Source organism: Falco peregrinus, chromosome Z (genome assembly GCF_023634155.1).
Source record: "Falco peregrinus isolate bFalPer1 chromosome Z, bFalPer1.pri, whole genome shotgun sequence".
Lineage (NCBI taxonomy): Eukaryota > Metazoa > Chordata > Aves > Falconiformes > Falconidae > Falco > Falco peregrinus.
In genome coordinates, this window is record NC_073739.1 from 62,158,440 (window position 1) to 62,176,630 (window position 18,191).

Consider the following 18,191-nt stretch of genomic DNA (forward strand, 5'->3'; position numbering starts at 1 on the left):
GAAATATGCCAACAGTGGGAATGCTGAAGCTTTATATTCCTGGTTTTGACCTGAACATACATTCTTTGTGGTGTAGTTACTCGTCTTTGAAAATAGTGTGCTTAGTTGAGTTGCATAAAGTATTGCTTCTTCACGGAAGGTACTGGTCCTGTTTCAACTCATCCTTAGCTGAACCTCTTTTAGTAGAGGTAAGGATGCATCTGGGAAATTGCTCACATGAGCAGTCAGTCCTGTTCAGACAATTATAAGTGTGTCTAACTGTTAATGTTACGTTTATCCATAACTAGAATACCTTAGATACTTTGAGATCCTACATAGGTAAAACTGGACTAATAATACACTTTGATAAACTTAAGGTTGAGATCTGTGTGGACCTTTGTAGAAAAGAGATACTTAATATACAAAAATTTGCCAGTTTTTCAGGGAAAGGCAGGTTCAGTTTTGTCCTGAGGACAGGAATACAAAGTCACTTTGTAGTGTTTGTTTTGCTGATAGTTACAGCTGCTTAGATTTTTAATAATCTCTTGGATGCAAGAAATATTTTTCTGTAGATTTTACATGAAACAAGTACAATAAGCAACGTATTTGAATGAAAATTGGTGTCAAAAATAACTATAGCAATTATCCCATGTCAGGCCATTTAAAACTTTCTGTTATAGTTCATTCACAAGATAGATAAAACATAATCTGATAGCTTTCTGAAGAGAAAATATTTTTTTTTGGCCTTAAAATTATTAGGCATGTAAGCATAATTGCCTAATAATTACAGAGTTTCATGCCTTACCAGCACGTTTAATTCCTTAATATATTTTGATACATTTTGCCTTAAATGTGATCTTTTGGTTTCCAGTATTTTTTCCCCCGATGTTATAGTTGTCTTGTTCTTATCCTTAAAATTCTGAAGTGTACTTGTGGTTAATTAGAACTAATATTTAGTATTAACACAGATGTGCAGAATTAGAACTGTTAAGAGAAGATTCATGATTTATTATCCTAGGTCAGCTTAGGAAGATTTAAGGATATTAGAGCTCAAAGTTGGTTTTCCATTCTATAAGGTATTTTTTTAATTTAAAAAATTACATAATAATTCAATTTTTCTTTGCCTCAAGAAAGACTTCTTAGAAGCCTGAAGATGGTAATCTCAACATAAAAGAGCTGCATTTGAATGAATTTTACCAGTGACCCCTCTGAGGTGTTTAATTATTTTGGTTCCTAGAAGACCTCACAAGAAGCGGTAAACCTTGGTGGATGAGTGATGCATCTGCTTTTCCAACTTCACTTCCAGTCAATGACACATTAAGTAGTCACAGTCGACAGAAGAGATCAGTAAGCCTTGAACGGTTTGTGGAAACGCTGGTAGTAGCTGACAAAATGATGGTGGGATACCATGGTCGCAAAGACATTGAACACTACATTTTGAGTGTAATGAATATTGTAAGTTTCATCCCTCTCTGTGCTCATATCAATATGCATGTACTGAAATGATAAAGCAACTGAAAAGTATTTATTGGCATGAATAATGCTTTAAAGTATGTATCAGCTTGCAGGAATTAGTTGAAATAGGGCAAATGTTAACATTGTGGGAAAAATGCGGTACTGTTTCTGTCAAGAAGTGTGCCGTGATCACTTTTATATTGTTTGTCTTTAATTTTAAAAGCATGTGATTACATTCAGTTTGTACAGATCTGTTCTGTTTAAGTCAACAGTCTAAGTGCTCCTTATGCTGGTTGAATTATGAAATGAAGTATAAACAGTTTTGATTGAAAATGAAGTGTGTCGCAAGAAGTTTCTTTTACTGAATAGTGATTTTCTTGGTCCAAAAATAACTTCTTTAGGTGATAATGATAATTAACATCATGGAATTACACTGAGTGAGAAAATAGGTTGATTTTTAACCATTTAGGAAACAAGTAGTGTTTCTTGTCTGACTTTGTGCCTTTTCTTATTTTCTGGAGGTCAGGTTGCCAAACTTTATCGTGATTCCAGTCTAGGAAACGTTGTGAATATTATAGTGACACGTTTAATTGTTCTCACTGAAGATCAGGTAAGAGCTGTTGCACTAAGCTTTATATCCCTGCAATACAAGTTATGTTGTGTAATACAGATTTCATTTAATTATTGCTTGAAATGACTGCATCTGAGTACAAAACCTGTCTTGTAATATTTCATTACTTTAATCAAGATGAAACAGTTCAAAGGAATATTCCTTATATATCATCTCAAAGATACCTGTTCTTAACTTCAGGTGAATATTAATATACCTTTTTGGGGATGTCAGTTTTATTTTTAGATCTATATTTTGATAGTATGATTTTTCTCTATTGACATAATCATTAAAGTTCGAGCAGAAGGAATGCCTGTTCAGTAATACAGAGCTGAACTTGGGGTCAGATTTTACAGAGATAAAATTTGGCAAGAAGAGTTTATTCCTAGAAACCACTGCTTCTAATTATAGTCCCATTTTAGTTTTCAAAAGGCTTAACAACTGACCTTAGTAATTTGTTTGGAACATTTCTGGTATGCATGTTGTATTGCAGCCAAACTTGGAGATAAATCACCATGCAGACAAGTCCCTCGATAGCTTCTGTAAGTGGCAGAAATCCATTCTCTCCCACCAAAGTGATGGAAACACCATTCCAGAAAATGGGATTGCCCACCATGATAATGCGGTTCTTATAACTAGGTATGGTCATTATAAGTATTGTGTTTATTTTATTTCATTATAGTAGCTTTCTTGGTTTTTTACTTTATATATGCTAGTTGTAAAGTAATATAATTTGTAGGTAATCTTAAAAGGAGGAAAATTAATAGATGGCTTGTCTTAAATATATTGGACTATCAAACTATAGATTAAGAATTTGGGAAAGAAAGGTCTGCAAATTACTTGCTTCTGCTGTTGTTTTCACTTCATAGTTACCAATGCAAAGTATTCCTGTAGAACAGATTGATCCTGTTGAACATTTTATACTTTTGTAATTTAAGAGAATTCATAAGATTATGGAGAACAAAATAGTATGGAAAATGTTTGGCTAACCATATATAATGTTTTTAATAAGAATTTCAAGCCAGAGCCTCAACTACTGTAATAGTATTTCTTTGAAAAACAGGTTCTTTCAGATTCAGGCAATGTGAGAATCTGCTTTGTAGCTGTTCTGATTTATTACACTTAATTAAGATGAGAATTGACAGTTCTAATAAGTAATTCAAAGCCTGTGTATGTGCCCATTTTGCTTCCATTCCAGTTACTGTGATAAGTTCGACAAAGCTTGCAGTGTAGTGTTGCAATCTTGATAAATGTATTCCTGTTTGCCCTTTTCATTTATGGGTTGGTAACTGTACTTTATTAGGAGATCAGTTTCCCTGTTGTTGAAGGATGCTATTCTTTTTTATTTTGTTTAAATAGCATCAGGTGCAGCAGCACTATTTTGGATTAGGATCTTTTTATTATAGTTTCTGCTTTTCAGGACAAATTCTATACTGTTTTGTATGTGACCTATTTGTGGATTTGTGTTCACGGCAAAAAATTTTTAAATGGTGGTTAAAATAATGGATCTTTTCTGAAATTTTGTGTAAAAGGTGGAAAAGTGGCTGGTTTTTTTCAGGATGGATGGGGTTTTTTGTTTTTTTTTTGTTGGTTTTTTTTTTGGGGTTTTTTTTTTTTTTGTTGGTTTTTTTTTTTTTTTTTGTATAAGGAGCTTTTGTTTTTTGAGAGGAAACACTTTCCAGAATACACTTGCATGTATTTTTGCATTCATATTTCAAATGTAATTGTTACATGTGGTTATTAATCCTACATAGTAACCATTAGAATGATTAAATGCCAGAGTGATTTAGAGAGTTGTTGCAGACCAAGAAGTTTAACAAATTAATATTATAGTCTCTAATAAAAATAAATGGAATGAAATTAAAAAAAAAATAAAAATACAGTTACATTCTAAGATCTGATGTATTCACAATTATGCTTGGTTTTAGGCATATAAGTAATTCCTTCACTGGAGTTTCTCATGTGAAATACTTCTTTACAGCTGTGCTACACATCAAGCTTTTGCTAGCATAATTTAGGCAGTGAGTGAAAAAGTGTAATCTGTAGGTGGTGTGGTTATGCCAGCTGAAGCCCCCCAATATATATGCATAAACTGTGTTGGCAACACTGTATTTTTACTGTTACGGCTGAATAACATGACATTTTGTTAGTGTAATTCTGGCACGGCAAAGCACAATTGTTTATTTTCTTTCACTATTGAGCTTTAATACATTTTATTACTGTATATTCTGTACTGGCTTCCCTGTTCTGGTAGGATGATCCCAGCAACAGTTGTGCCTTCCAGATGAAGGCTTAAGACAGTGCTAACTTCCAGACCTTTAACTGCAAAAGGAGTAAATTTTCAGAGGACATGGATAATACCCATTGAAAATAAAGTTTTTTTCAGCAAAAAGTAGTAAATATTAAGGACTTATTTTATTCTTCATTATGGGAGGGCTTAGTAATTATATAAGTACACTGCATAGTTTCTTTAGGACTTGTGTATGCTACCTTTTAAAAAGGACATACGAGTTATAAAAATAACATCCTCGTTTACTTCTAAGGAGTTTGCACTTAGTATATACCTGTATTTTAAATCCACAAAGTGCCTTAGTGTGGTAGCTGTAGACTAGTAATACGTGCATTAATAAAGCACTGCTGTATGCTTTCACAATAAAATGCTTGTATTCATTTACTTACTATAATAATTACAATTTCTAAAAATAACCTCAAAGGCTACACTGATGAATTTAAATGGATCAATCAGGCTATTACTGAAACTGGCTTTTACTAATAAAATGTATCAGCCTATGTGAAGAATGGATTTTTCTATTTTTAGGTTGGAATGAGTAAAGATAAATTTATATTAATATATATTAATATAAACATGTAAATCCATTAACTTTAAATAATTCTAAATTAATTATGAAATGGTAACATGCTTGTTTTCATTCTGTTTTGGATGCATCACCTGATAAACCGGAGTTAATGCATTACATGTGAAAGACAAGGGTATAGCTACAGTGCTTGAAAGTCTTAACGTGTTGAAGAATTCTTTAGTAACCTCTTCATAGGAATTTGAACCAATACTACCAAATACTGAATTATTTTTTAGCCACTGTAATACTGTTTTAAAAGCAGTTTCCTGAATCTGTCCCACTGATGCTGCTCTGTTTTGTATGGGATAATTACATTTTAATTGAATTTGACACTGGAACCATGTTTAGTCATTGTGTGTATTACTATTTTATTGAAAGTAGGAAAGTTTCAGTACAACGTTATGAATAGTTTTGTGTTTGTAACTGTAACAATCTTTATCTGAAAAGCAGGACAAAATTGTTAAGAAAAGAAATCGTTATCTTCATCCATGCAACTGAACACAGCATGTCAGCTTTTCTTGGCAACTGTTGGCTTTCCTCCGTGGTACTTCCAAAGATGGCTTGCTCTGATCTGGGTTAAAAAACAGTATTAAGGGTACTGGTTCCCCAGGGGTGTCTGCTTGACCAACACAGACAGACTTTTGTACCCTAAACTAACTGTATGCTAAAAATAGGTAGCCTCACTGGGATGAAGGTATGCCAAGCTAATCTAGAAAGTCCCATGGAGATGTTACCATGCCTGCTAAGCCACTGGTCTTTGAACAGGAGCCCAGCTGTGTTCAGTGTACCTGGTGTGTAGATTTCCCTGTCGGTGTCCAGCAGGCACCCAGTGGTCTGCAGAGCGGTTGTTTTGCAAAGCTAGTCGGGGGCTGCAGACAACTACTTAGCTGATCATAAAAAATAAGGCAAGTAAGAGACTGGTCCAAGTAAACGCCTAATTGCCAATTTGGAGAGCAAAGCTGTGGTGATGGAAAGATGGTATTACTTGCACAAGTATGGTAACAAAAATAATGTCCATTCTCAACTCACTATAGTGAGTATTGGGACTGGCTTAGCTGCGTTAATGCTGCCAGACTTTATGCTGTAGGCATAAAAATGATCATTAGCAGGAGTGTTTCCTGATACTATTGTCAGCAGAAGCATCTTCCTTCAGTTTCAGTGGAGAGCTTTTGAGCATCCCTGAAATGGATGATAATTAGATACCTTCTAGAATGAGAACCCAAGGGTAGGTAATAGGCCTTATACAGAGGGCTTATTGCAGAGTCTTGGGATATAGGGTGACTTTGTATAACAAGAATAGGAATTACCCAGAACATTGGTAATACTTTTGTGTGTGTTACTGTGCTTTTGCCTTCTTTCATTCACTTACAGAACATTTTTTTGTATTTCCTGGGTCTTAAATTAAATGCTTAATGTTATTTTGTGATAAGACTGTGACTGAATTAATGTTTTAAAAGAGTGAGGCCTGGGTTTTTTTGTATAGTGTTCACTCATTGAAATTTCACCTAGGTTTTTTTGTGTTGGAGACTATATTTAAGTCTCAGACTTGAATATTTTGTCATCTGTCCAAATTAGGTTCTTGAGAGGAAGTGAAAGTAAAATACTGAGCAGACAGGTTTTAATTATGAAGTTGATTAATAGTGTAATGCTGTTAAGACAGTCTTTTTTCCATGAAGTGACTTTGACTTTAGATAAATCTAGTGAATCCTTAAAATTTTCTTTTGTATTACAGATCAATAAAAGAAGGAGAAAAACTTGTAAGATTCTCTAAATCTTAAGTCTTTGGTATACAAAAAGTAGTCTTTGCATTTTGTTCCTGTATTCCTGCATCACAGATGTGATCATCTCTACTTTTTAGCACAATGTCTGTTCTCAGATTTGTCATTTTAAGACTCTGTAAGTTTTGAGAGTCTCTATATTCCCCCTTGCGCATCTCACCCCCAGTGTAGAAGTATCTCTTTGCCTTTTTGAAGTTAGTTCTTGTTTATTTGCTGATTACTATTTTTTTAACCTTCATTGATAGCGTGTTTCTTTTTGTTTCTTCAGAAACTTGCTAAGAAATAGTCTCCATAGTTTACCTTAAACCCACAAAACTTCAGAGGTCACAATGTACAGTATGATATCGTTAGTGATTTTTGAAGAATCCTTTAACCTAGCTTCCCTTCAATTTCAATCAGTTGCTTCCTTCTCTTGATGTTATAGACCATAAAGGAAGAATTACAGAATTCCTCAGCAATACCTTGGTTAACTTGCAAGGTTATACATTACAAACCTGTTCCTTTTCCTGTGCACCTGCACAGAATGGTAAGGGCCAGAGGGTTGCATTCTAGTTGTACTGGGTCTGGCAGAGACCCACAGCAGCCCTCACAGTGCTGTGCTTGGTTTGGTAGCTGGAAAGGTGGTGATAACACACCAGGGTTCTGGCTGCTGCTGAGCAGGGCTCACCCAGCACCAAGGCTGTCTTTCTAGCCTTCCCCCCTCTCACCAGTAGACTCTGGGTGGGCAAGATTTTGGGAGGGGACATAGCCAGGACAGCTGACCCAAAGTGACCAGGGGGATATTCCATATAACATCTGCTCAGATATGAGAGCTAAGAGAAAGGAGGAGGAGGGAGGGCCATTCATTATTTATGATGTTTGAAGCAACCGCTGCAGGTACTGAAGCCCTGCTTCCTGGGAGGTGGCTGAGCATCGTCTGCTGGTGGGAAGTAGAGAATAACATCATCTGTTTTCCTTCACTTGTGTTCACACAACTTCTGCCATTGCTTCATTAAACTGCCTTTATCTTGACCCACAAGGGTTTTTTCCATCTTATTTTCTCCGCCCTCCATTCTTCTGAGGAGGGGAGTGATAGAGCAGCTTGGTGGGCACCTGGCATCCAGCCAAGGTCAACCCACAGTGCTTGGTTACACTTTGTAGTAGAGGTGGAGAAGGTGACAAAATAAATAAAAAACAACAACAAACCAACCAAGCCTTTTACAAATCTTTTTTTTTAGTTTACACCCTAAATGCTCCCTAGAGCTCTGTATAGCTCAAGATGGTTCTTTTGGTTTGTCCTAAATAGTTGTTTTTCCAAATGACATGTGTGACTGACTCTAAACCCTGCAGCAATAGAGTCTCTTCCTGTTGGGAGGGAAGATCCAGAACTATTAGTTTGTCTCCTGGTGTGTCAGTAGATCCAGCAGAAGGCATACCAAGCAGCCCACAGAGAGGAAAGTTTCAGAGGGAAGTTGAGATGCCCATGTGTGTTTCTCTAAAGGGGCAGAACTTGGTCTTTAAGATACAAATGTTTTAAACAGAGAAACATTTGAAATCGTACTTATTTAAAGAGGTATTACTTCTCAAAAATCATTGCATTGAATCTCATCTTCTGTTGGTAGCATACCAAGAGTTTTATGATTTTTTAAAAGAAAACTATATCCACTATACTTGACAAAAGCATTAAGATCTCTTTGATGCAGCTGCAGTGCTTTGATGGGAACATCAGTGATTCCATGCAAAAAGCTTTGTAAAGTTTTAGTTTTGAGAGTGTAAACTAGCATCCTTTTTTCTTCTTCCCCACCTCTCCCACCCCTTATGCTGTTGGAGATGCACTGATTTAGATAGAGCTTCTGAAATTAATGACTTGTAATATCTTGAAAACCAAAAATCTTTTACTTGGATATGAGTTAGCTGGAGTTAGTTTTGTAAGTGGTTTACTGCTTCAGCAACAATTTATCCTGTAGCCCCACTGAACTGATACACTCTGTTCGAGGAATCTTCGTTTGCTTGAATAAAGACTCAGGGCCATAAGGTGTTCTTATTGATTAAGCCAAATACATCTTGATTTGTAGGTTAGACTGGTGTCAGTAAAAATGTTCAATACCACAGATGGTATAATCTTCTGTTTCTCTGAGTTTTAAATGGGCTTGTGTATGTTAATTTTTGTGAGAGAATGAATGAGCTCTGTCTTAATACAGACTTGTATTTTTGCCAGGTACCACTGTACTTGTAATTCAGTAAGCGTATTGCTAAGCAGTGTGGTATGGCTGTTGTTAGCAGTAACTCTGGTATTGGTCTGTAACATGGCTCTAGCAGCACTGCTGAAGCCCATGTGGGAGGCATTAGCTTTATTACACAATTGGTGGATTTTTCAAATCTTTGAAGGAGAGAAGTTTTACAGAACTGGTTAATGTTTATTGTATATGTACAAGATTAACTTCACAGTGCTTCAGTTAGTTATTCTGTCATTCATGTGCTCTCAAGGGCAAGGTGTACTGTCTTTAATTTGTCTGTGAGATCTGCGTCCCCTGTGCAGGCCAGTGCTGCCAGTTTCTCTAAGGGGGCAGGAGGTATATGGCAGCAATCCTGAACTCCTGTAAATCTTGTGGTTCATGATCTAAAGAACTGCAATGTTTCTGGCATTGCTGGAGATACTCGAGAGGGTCAAAAATTTTCTTGTTTCATTTTGCATACCTGTGTAGAGCTGCCCACAGTCATGCCTTTCTTTTGTTTTGTAACATTAAGGAGCTTTAGGCAGTCAGAGATGATTTGGTAGTTGCATTGTCCCAATAGCAGCCCTAAAAGGAAATGCATTTGATGGACACCATTGTCCTTTTGCATGCCAGTTGCTTATAGGTTAACAATATACTTTTCTTTTATAATAACAGTAACATTTTCCCATCGAGTTCTGTACTAGTTAAGGCATTTGGTAGCGAGGTAGGGCCAGCCAGGACTCTGCACATTCCTTTCCTCCTGCAGGTCCAAGATTGTTACGCTGCTTTTCTGAGGAAATTTTCCACTTTTTTCTGGGCTTCTGACCTTGTTGCAAAGATTTCTTTTATATACAAGGCATTTGCATGGTGCTGTGTCAGGACTAGCCCGTTGACTAGACTGCTGACATTTCCTAGCCCAATAAATCTGGATGTCCAAAGCTTTTCTGTTCCCGTGAAGCCCTGTCACCAGCCCTCCTTCTGCTGTTTCCCTCTGTTAATGAGAAGGTCTTTGATTTCAAGAAGTAATTCTGATGTCAGTTGTATCTATTTGCTTCTTACTTCGTTGACTTTTAGTCCATTAAGCGATTCTCATCCCTGTTTTTTATGGAACCTTTCAGCTTGTTCCACTAGAGTTCCTTGCAGTGAATTTAATCCCCTGACAGGACTTGGTTGATTTTTGTGCAAAAATCATAACATTGTCCATAGACTTAGTGTCCTGGACACAATGTGGATAAGATTACTTCTCTGAGAGAGAGGGCTGAAAAGCTGAGATATATATGTTGCCCTTAATGCCTGTCTCTCCAGATACTTAAAATGTGAGGAGCCCACTTTCGATATAGTAACACCAAATTCCCCCTGCCTCTTTGTTTTCAGGGGCTTAAAGGGGTGTACCTGAACAATCTATCTGCATATTCAAAATGATGTATTTGGAAAAAAACCTGAAACAAACTTGAAATGTACTAGGACTCTGCTACAGCAGATTGAGGAAAGTAAGGTATTTGATGTTGTTTGCATGATGCTTTGGATAATAGGAATATTATACCAGGGTTTCTGTATATGACATGTTCCTTACATCTTTTTTTAGAGACCAGTTACTGATCACTGAGAGGATCAGTATGTTGCTAGACACGGTGCTGGTACCACAGTTCCAGTACTCTTACTCTAGGGTCAAAAACATTTTGTGGGTCTTCAGGATCCTGAGTGACTGACAAAAGAGAAGTTGTGGTTGAGATGCAACATAATAACTGTGAACCATTACAGCAATACAGGATCTGTGTGTAGATGATTTGCTCAAGATATATATGGGTTTAGAGCCATGTTCCAAGATTGAAACCCCTGCATGTTCAGTGGGGGGAAAAAACCATATGCAGATATTTCGGTGGAGAGTTCTCCGTCATCCATTTTCTGTGTATCTTTTTGTGAGCTGAGAGGCTGTAGGCTGTGATAATTGTGGTAGACAACGAAACTAGATAACTCGGGCAATAAAGAAAAATCTGAAACAGTTGGGAATTAATAAAATCAGTTGTCATATTATGTAATTCTCCTTTATCTGACAGCTATACGTTTACTTGTGGGGTGGGTTGGTTTGTTCCCCCCCTGCACATTAAGAGAATAAGGCCTGAAACGTTTTTTCAGGTTTCTGCTCTTGGTACCTTGGCTGTGATTTTTTTGGGTGGCGTGGGGTGTGGGGGAGGTTAGGGTAAATTGTATCTTTAAAATTTATTCCTAGATTTTATAGCTGAATGGAATCAAATAGACACTATGGGATTTGAGAGAACTCACATGCAACAATAAATTGGCTAGAACGTGACGCTGAGAAACTGCTTACTGCATGGCAAATGTCAACCAGCAGGTGATTTGCAGCTAATTAACAAGCACACTGTGTGAGTGGAATGTTTTCTAATCAATAAAAAGGCTGTTATTTGTAATTTCTGATGCCATTAGTTGACTCTTAGTTTATGGTTGGTTAGTTAGAAGATATGTATTCTGATTGAGTTTATAAAATTTGAGTCTGTGAAGGTGGAAGGGTGGAAAAGGTATAAGGTATACCCAGAGTTTGCCTAATCCATTCCAGATGGATAAACTGTATTCAAAACGTTTAAGATCAAATCGGGAAGAGTGAGCAGTGTCAAGAGTAAAGCGCAGACCTTCATGCTTTGAGTAGAGCATGAGTCTGAAATCCGTTTCCTTTTTTTTGATTTTTTTTGTGTGAATTGATTCAAACACTGAGTAAAAAGACAAATAACATTCTCCTATCTTAACTGAAGACAGATAATTTCAGTGTAATCCCTCAAACTTCTCTGAAGATGTGCTTACTGAGTAGAAGTGGTTACAGACCTAATGATTTCCTCAACTGGAAAACTTAATATCTACCAGCACACAACATGGGCAGTGCAGCTTCTTACTGCCCCCAGTTAAAAGTCTTTCTGTAAATGAAGCAATGAAACCTTTGGTAGTTAAAAACTACTATTGCATTGGGATATAATCCATAAAATTTCGAACTACATTCGCTGTTGATAGTAATGGTTTATTAATGCCTGCTGTAGTTTGCAAATAAAAGTTCTGCTTTTACACACTGGACTTTCTATGGAAGAAAAAAAGTCAATGAAAAATAATTTTATATGCTTTTATGCGCGCCCCCCCCCCCTCCCTTTTTTTTTTTTTCTCCAGGCATTTACCTTCTGAGTTGCACAAAGGGTCATAAAACTATTCAAATGATAGTTTTTCCAGGAAATGTTTGATGGTAATATTTTGGGATATCTGTTAGAACACTCAGTTACTGCTTGGACAGATATCTGAGGAAGGGCTTTCTAGCAGTTTGAAATGTCATATTTTGCCTTCTTCTTTATAAAGAACATAGACTTGTCTAAAAGTATCTCATTTTTGTTTTTTCTTAGTAGCCTGAGTAGAATCCTAGCATTTTTTCCTGTTTTTTTCTTCCCCTACCCCTCTCTTGCTTAAGTATATTGTATATGGGGGCTGCTGTTATTTTCACAGTTTACAATGACTGGCAGAATAATACATATGCAAGTGAGTAGCTGTGCTGCTCATTCTTAACAATCCAGAAAAACATATTAGGCCAGTTTTTACCCTGGATTTTCACCAGTTTGGGATTTTGTCTGCAATCTGTTGCATAAATTTTGTCTCTCACCACACACTTATATATACTACATCTTTATGTTTTCTTCACATTTTAAACATCAGCCTGGACTACTTAGCTCAGCTTTATAGCTGTATTTTATTAGATTGCTTATGTATAAGAACACATTAAAAGAGTGCGTTAATTAGGACACAGGTTGTAAATTAATTCTTTCAGTGGCAACATCATATCCATTCAATTTTAGTATTCAGTATTCTTCAGTTTCTGCTAGCTTACACCTGTCTATCCTGATGAATGGCATGATTATTTATGCTTTGAGGTCAATGGCAGCATGTCCATTATTTCGGTAGGATCTGGATAAGTCTTCTAATTGAGTTCATTGCTTGTTCATTTTCACTATGCAAGTAGTTATGTAAAACCTAAAGTGAGCACTGTTTGTTCTGTGCTAGTTAATAACTTTCTGAAATACTTTTCAGCTTTAAAACATGGATTAATGAAGTCAGATGCAAGAGTGTCATAATGTTTTCTTAAATTAGGGGTGGTATTTTCTTTGTAGTTGTACCCATTTCTGTATTAAATTGCTTTTATAAATGTCTATTATGCATAGAGATAGGTCACTTCCTAACTAATTTTGAAGTACATTCAGTGTCTTAAAAGTATTTTCCAAAGTGATTAGCATTACTTACAGGTTAAATTTATTTACTTTTTGCTTGTGTGCTTGATTGATTGGTGAATTTACAGCAACAAAGTGACACTTGAAAGGAAATGTCTGGAAGTTTTCCATTCAAAGAGCAGGGATGAATAGGCAGGAGCAGAGTATATTACAGAATTGTCCCAAGTAAAGAAATATGTTGTAGTTCATGTCTGCAGTTGTAACTGTTCAGTTTCACTTTCATAATGTATGATAAAAGATAGCTTAAAAGGCTATTAAAATTCTGCCAGAACTAGATGATGGAGGTAAAAATACAAGGTTAGAATACCATAGTTAAATTAATTTTGTAATTTCCATGCTGGCCTGATCACATGTGCTCTGTTAATTGGTTCTAAAGTTGATTCTGAAATCAGATCTGCCAAACAACACATGAAATTTTGCTTCAAACTCAAATGAAATCAAAACTATTTTGTTTTCAACTCAAAACATTTTAGTTAATAAGAAATGTGATGAAGAAAATAAGAAATCATATTTTACATGTAGCGTATTCAGAATTAATTTACCACCTCCGTTGTATTCTCAATCATTTTCTTAACTGACTATTACTTTTCTAAAGATACATGTTTCACTGTCTTTATGAAGTAAACAGTGGAAAATACAGTTGCTGAAACACAAGTGATATAACACTGAGAACTAAATGAAATTCTGGTCAAATGAGTTGTGCTGCAACAGTATGTGAAGGAACAGTGGTCTGTCCAACTGTAAAGAATTAAATATGAAATTGTAAACACATTTAATAACTAGCAAGTCTTGTGTATATCTGCTCTTTCATGTGCTATTTTCCAGTTCTTCCTACCATTGTTTGTTTTCTGCTACCTTCTGTTGCTGCCACGTTGACCTGTTACCGGCAGGTGAAACTGTAGCACATGGGAATACTCCTGATGGGAATATATTCAGCAAATGTAACAATTTCTGCCTTTTTATGTGTTTATTTTTTACTTATTTCTAGACTTGAAACTCTCCGTACTTTCGATGATTTTGCCCTCACTAGCTGTATTTCTGCTGACTAGGCTAGTAAAGGCCAGCAATTACAACATTAGCAACAGTGTGAGTAAAAAAATCTCTTCTAGAGCTGCATAATCAAATATATTTCTTAGATTACCGGTCATTAATCATCCACACATGCACTTATGCAAAATTCTAAACACTCCTAGTTTAAACTCTTAATATACATACCACTATGTAGTGCATTTCAGAAGTGTGTCAAAGTAGTCCATAAACACTATGGAGATAGCCAAAAGATGTTGTATGTGCATGGCCAGGTCCTACCACCATGGATACTTTTTCCAAGTGATGTGCGGTTGTCTTAGATTGAGTGATGACTGATCACTTCTTTAACAGGCAGCACTCTTATTCAGGCAGTTTCATACGGTTTGGTGAGTCAAAATCTTAATTTGTCAGTAATGATAGTTATTCTAATGTTTGCTGCTTTGGCACACTATAGTGTAGATCTTTTGTACTGAATATTTCATACGCTTTCCTCTCTTGCATTTTGTGTTTTGCATAGCAAGAGGGAAGTGGCTTTCAGTTATAAGTGCTGTTGAACTGGACTTGAATAAGGTCAAGATCAGTTTCAACCATTTATCACAAATGGGAAAATACTTTTATATAAAAAAAGACTTAAGTTAAAGAAGCTTTTATTTTTAGGTTTTGCATATTATATATAAATGTTATGTAGGTGCAACAAATTGTGAAATGAGTAGGGTTGTACATCCTTTATTGTAACACGCATTACCATATATAGTTAGGATGGTAAATTCCAGCAATGTGGTAATCAACAACAGAAAATACTGGACCCAGTGAGGGGAGCCCTTTGGTGATGTGAACTCAGATTACCATGTATGTTGTTGCTGATAATTTGATTTGCAAAACTGTACCAGCAGTCACTAAGTTTTGAGCGTGATGAATTTTCTTCGTATCATTTTATGTTAGAATGGTTTTTGGTTTTCTCTGATTAATGGAAGCAAGGTGAAAACCATGATTAAAAAATTATTTTGGCTGGGTTTTAAGTACCTGGTTGTACCTTCAGAATAACTCCTCAAGTGTGCTGTACTTACTTTTGTATACAGTGTAAGTAATCTCCTTGATTAAGACCCGTCTTAATCAGCTAAAACCCACAGAACTCTTTTTTTTTTTTTTTTTGGTCACCTTTGCATCTGTCTCTTCTTGTCTACTTTTCATCATGCATTTGGACCAGGAGTCCTTCTGTTTGCCGCCTTCTCTATTTTTCCTCTTTCTTTTCTATTCTTCTCTATTTCCTCTGTATTTTGGACTAGATGATTGTTGTTGGTCCCTTCCAACTGAAATACTGTATTCTCTCCTTAATGACTTATAGAAGCTTTCAGTTGAAACCATTTGTTCAGGAAAGCACTGATCATGCCAAGTGTTTTATGGTGAAAGTATGTAGCGGTGAACTTGCATTCTTTCAGAGAGGTGAGCTATGTCTTTTCACTGTGTATTTGCCTGCCTGAAGATTAAGATTTCCTTAAATATTCTTTATACTACAGTATGAAATGTTTTTTTGGTGGTAGCACAGTGCGTGAAATATACCACATTCTAATTGCAGCAAAGTCACTGTTAGATGTGGCAGTTTTAGTTCAATAAATTAAATTAATTTATTTATGTGTCATGCAGAAATTAGAATTGTTCTGAACATTAGAAAAATCTAAAACATAATCTAAAAACATTTAGCTGTTAGGTATGAGACACATTACACGGTAGGGCTTCTTTGTCTGTAAAAGAAGATTTTAATCTTCCTCAGCCTCATCCAAAAGACCTGTCTGCCATCAGAGTAATATATAATTTTATCTTCCTTTGCCTATGACCTCTATACATTTTAACTTTTTTTGTGGTTCTGTTTAGTGAGTTACCAGGAAGAGTATTTACTATGGCTGCAGTCCTGCATTTTCATCTGTAAGTTAAACTCTCATGCTTATGCCAAGTGCCTAAAATATTAACTTGGCTCTGCACAATTACATAGATTAAAAAAACCCCAACCCTGCATGAGTATATCACATTGAAGGATTTAGGCCATACAGAGGGCAGAGTACTTTCTTAGTCTTGCTTACAGGTGATAACAACCAGATTTAGTGTATGGGAGGGAGGGGAAGGAAGGTGAGAACATTGTGTTTGTGGGCACTCGTGTCCTTAGGGAACAACACCCAAACCCTCTTTTTCTTTCCACACTTTAAAGCAAGCAAACAAACAAACCCCTCCAAGATTCCTCAGCCTGAAACACCAGAGTATCACTCTTTAAAACTGTAGTACTTAGGACTTGTTTTACAATGTCATAGTATAATTTTAAAAAGGCATTTCTTCCAACTTTTTTTTTTTCCTGCCATGCTGATGATGTGACTTCAGTTCAAGTTATATAACTTTGTAAAACTAGGAAGGAAAATAAGAATGTTAACAGTATTTTCTTTAAGCCTGTAAAATCTTTTTTTACTACTTCACTGATCTAGTTTTGAGCTATGCCTTCTGGTAAAGGTCGCTGTTACTGACCAATGTACATGTTGCACATGGTATGTGCCATAAGCTTGTCTGTTGTCCTTCAGATTCAGTTGCATCCTCTGCTCCCCTGCTGCATATTAAAGAGATTCTTCTTCCATAAAATCTTGAATCACTTGTTCCCCAAGTGTCTGTGGCAGCTGTGTGGAAGTATTTTCTGTGAGGTGCTCTGGAACAATGTTTTGTGGGACTGGTGATACAGATGTGCTTTAGTTTCCTATTTCTAAAATCACTTTATCTGTATAACTAGAACGCTTTACTGTTAAAAGTTATTTGGAATCAGACCCATGGCAGTGTAAAATAAATACATACTTTAGAAATATGTATTTTTTAAATCTAAGACGATACGTAATAGTTAATATCTGTATTAATTCTGAAGATACCTCTCACTTCGCATATATATCAAGTTAACAGAGCTGAAGGGTTCAAGGCTCTTTGGCTGAGAGTGTAATTCCTGTACTGCTCTGTAGTCTCACGTAAGATTTGGCAGTGGGGACTCATGTTGCACTGTTTAAGATTTCTCTCGTTGAAAATTCTTTCCAGCCCAACAGGGTATTTCATTAAAGTTGCTAGACCGTTGTTTTCACCTTTGGAAATGCTGGTGTTCCTTGACTGGACATAGTTACAAAGTGTGACTTTCTGTAAGGTCTGTTCAGAGGCTCAGAGGGAAAACGTTTTCGTACTCGGTGAGACCATGTACAGTCCTCACTGTGTGAACCTTCTTCATGCAAGTACATGTATTTTGTACACAGCTGTAATTTGATGCTTGTAAATGGCAAGCAATATGCAGATTATCAGTGTGTGTTTTCAGAGACAAGACACTTCAATAATAGGTTTGAGATGAACTATTTCAGCAAGTGTCATTGTGTAGCTTCTTCTAGCTCACAATAAAATACTTAATTTCTGGAATTAGTGTTTCCATTGTATCAAAATGTTGTGATTTTTGTTAGTAAAATACTTCGTAAGATGCTTGGTTAAAAACTGGAATCAAATTAAGGGAAAAAGTATAATGAAAACAAAATTTTGTGTCTCATATGACAATATCAAAGATACTTGCATATGTGAAGTGGCAGCTTAGTGTAATACTTGCAGAGAAGGGGATTATAAAGACATAAAAGACCCAAGGCCATAACTAGCTCATACACTAAAGGTTGTGCAGCTCTGCAAACTCAGGAGGAAAAAGGGATCTAAACCTCAGTTGAAATGCTTACATAAACTATGCTCTACAAGATCAGATCCTGTATTCGTGGTTGTTTTTCTTTCAAGCATGTAAGCTTAAACTATGTGGAGAAGAGAAAGCTTCTTCCTAAGTCATGTCTGGGATACGTTTACTTCTGATTTTCTGTTGAGTATTATACTAATACAGTATTCTAAAATACTTGAGTCTCTTGCAGTTCTCTTTCTTTGGGCCAGAGCTGTTCTAGTTTCATACCGAATTTTATGCTGTGAACATAGAAAACTTCATAATGATCCAAATCTTTTAGATCCTGAGGAAA

The 18,191-nt window shown here is 36.1% G+C and overlaps 1 protein-coding gene across 1 annotated transcript in view; it reads left to right on the forward strand.

The window, feature by feature from the left end:
- ADAMTS6 (ADAM metallopeptidase with thrombospondin type 1 motif 6) overlaps positions 1–18,191 on the forward strand; it is a 159,598-nt gene that overhangs the window by 18,795 nt on the left and 122,612 nt on the right. The window contains exons 5-7 of the mRNA XM_055791488.1: positions 1,217–1,434; positions 1,961–2,044; positions 2,538–2,683. Of these exons, the coding sequence (XP_055647463.1) occupies positions 1,217–1,434; positions 1,961–2,044; positions 2,538–2,683 (448 nt within the window). The remainder of the gene's footprint in view (positions 1–1,216; positions 1,435–1,960; positions 2,045–2,537; positions 2,684–18,191) is intronic.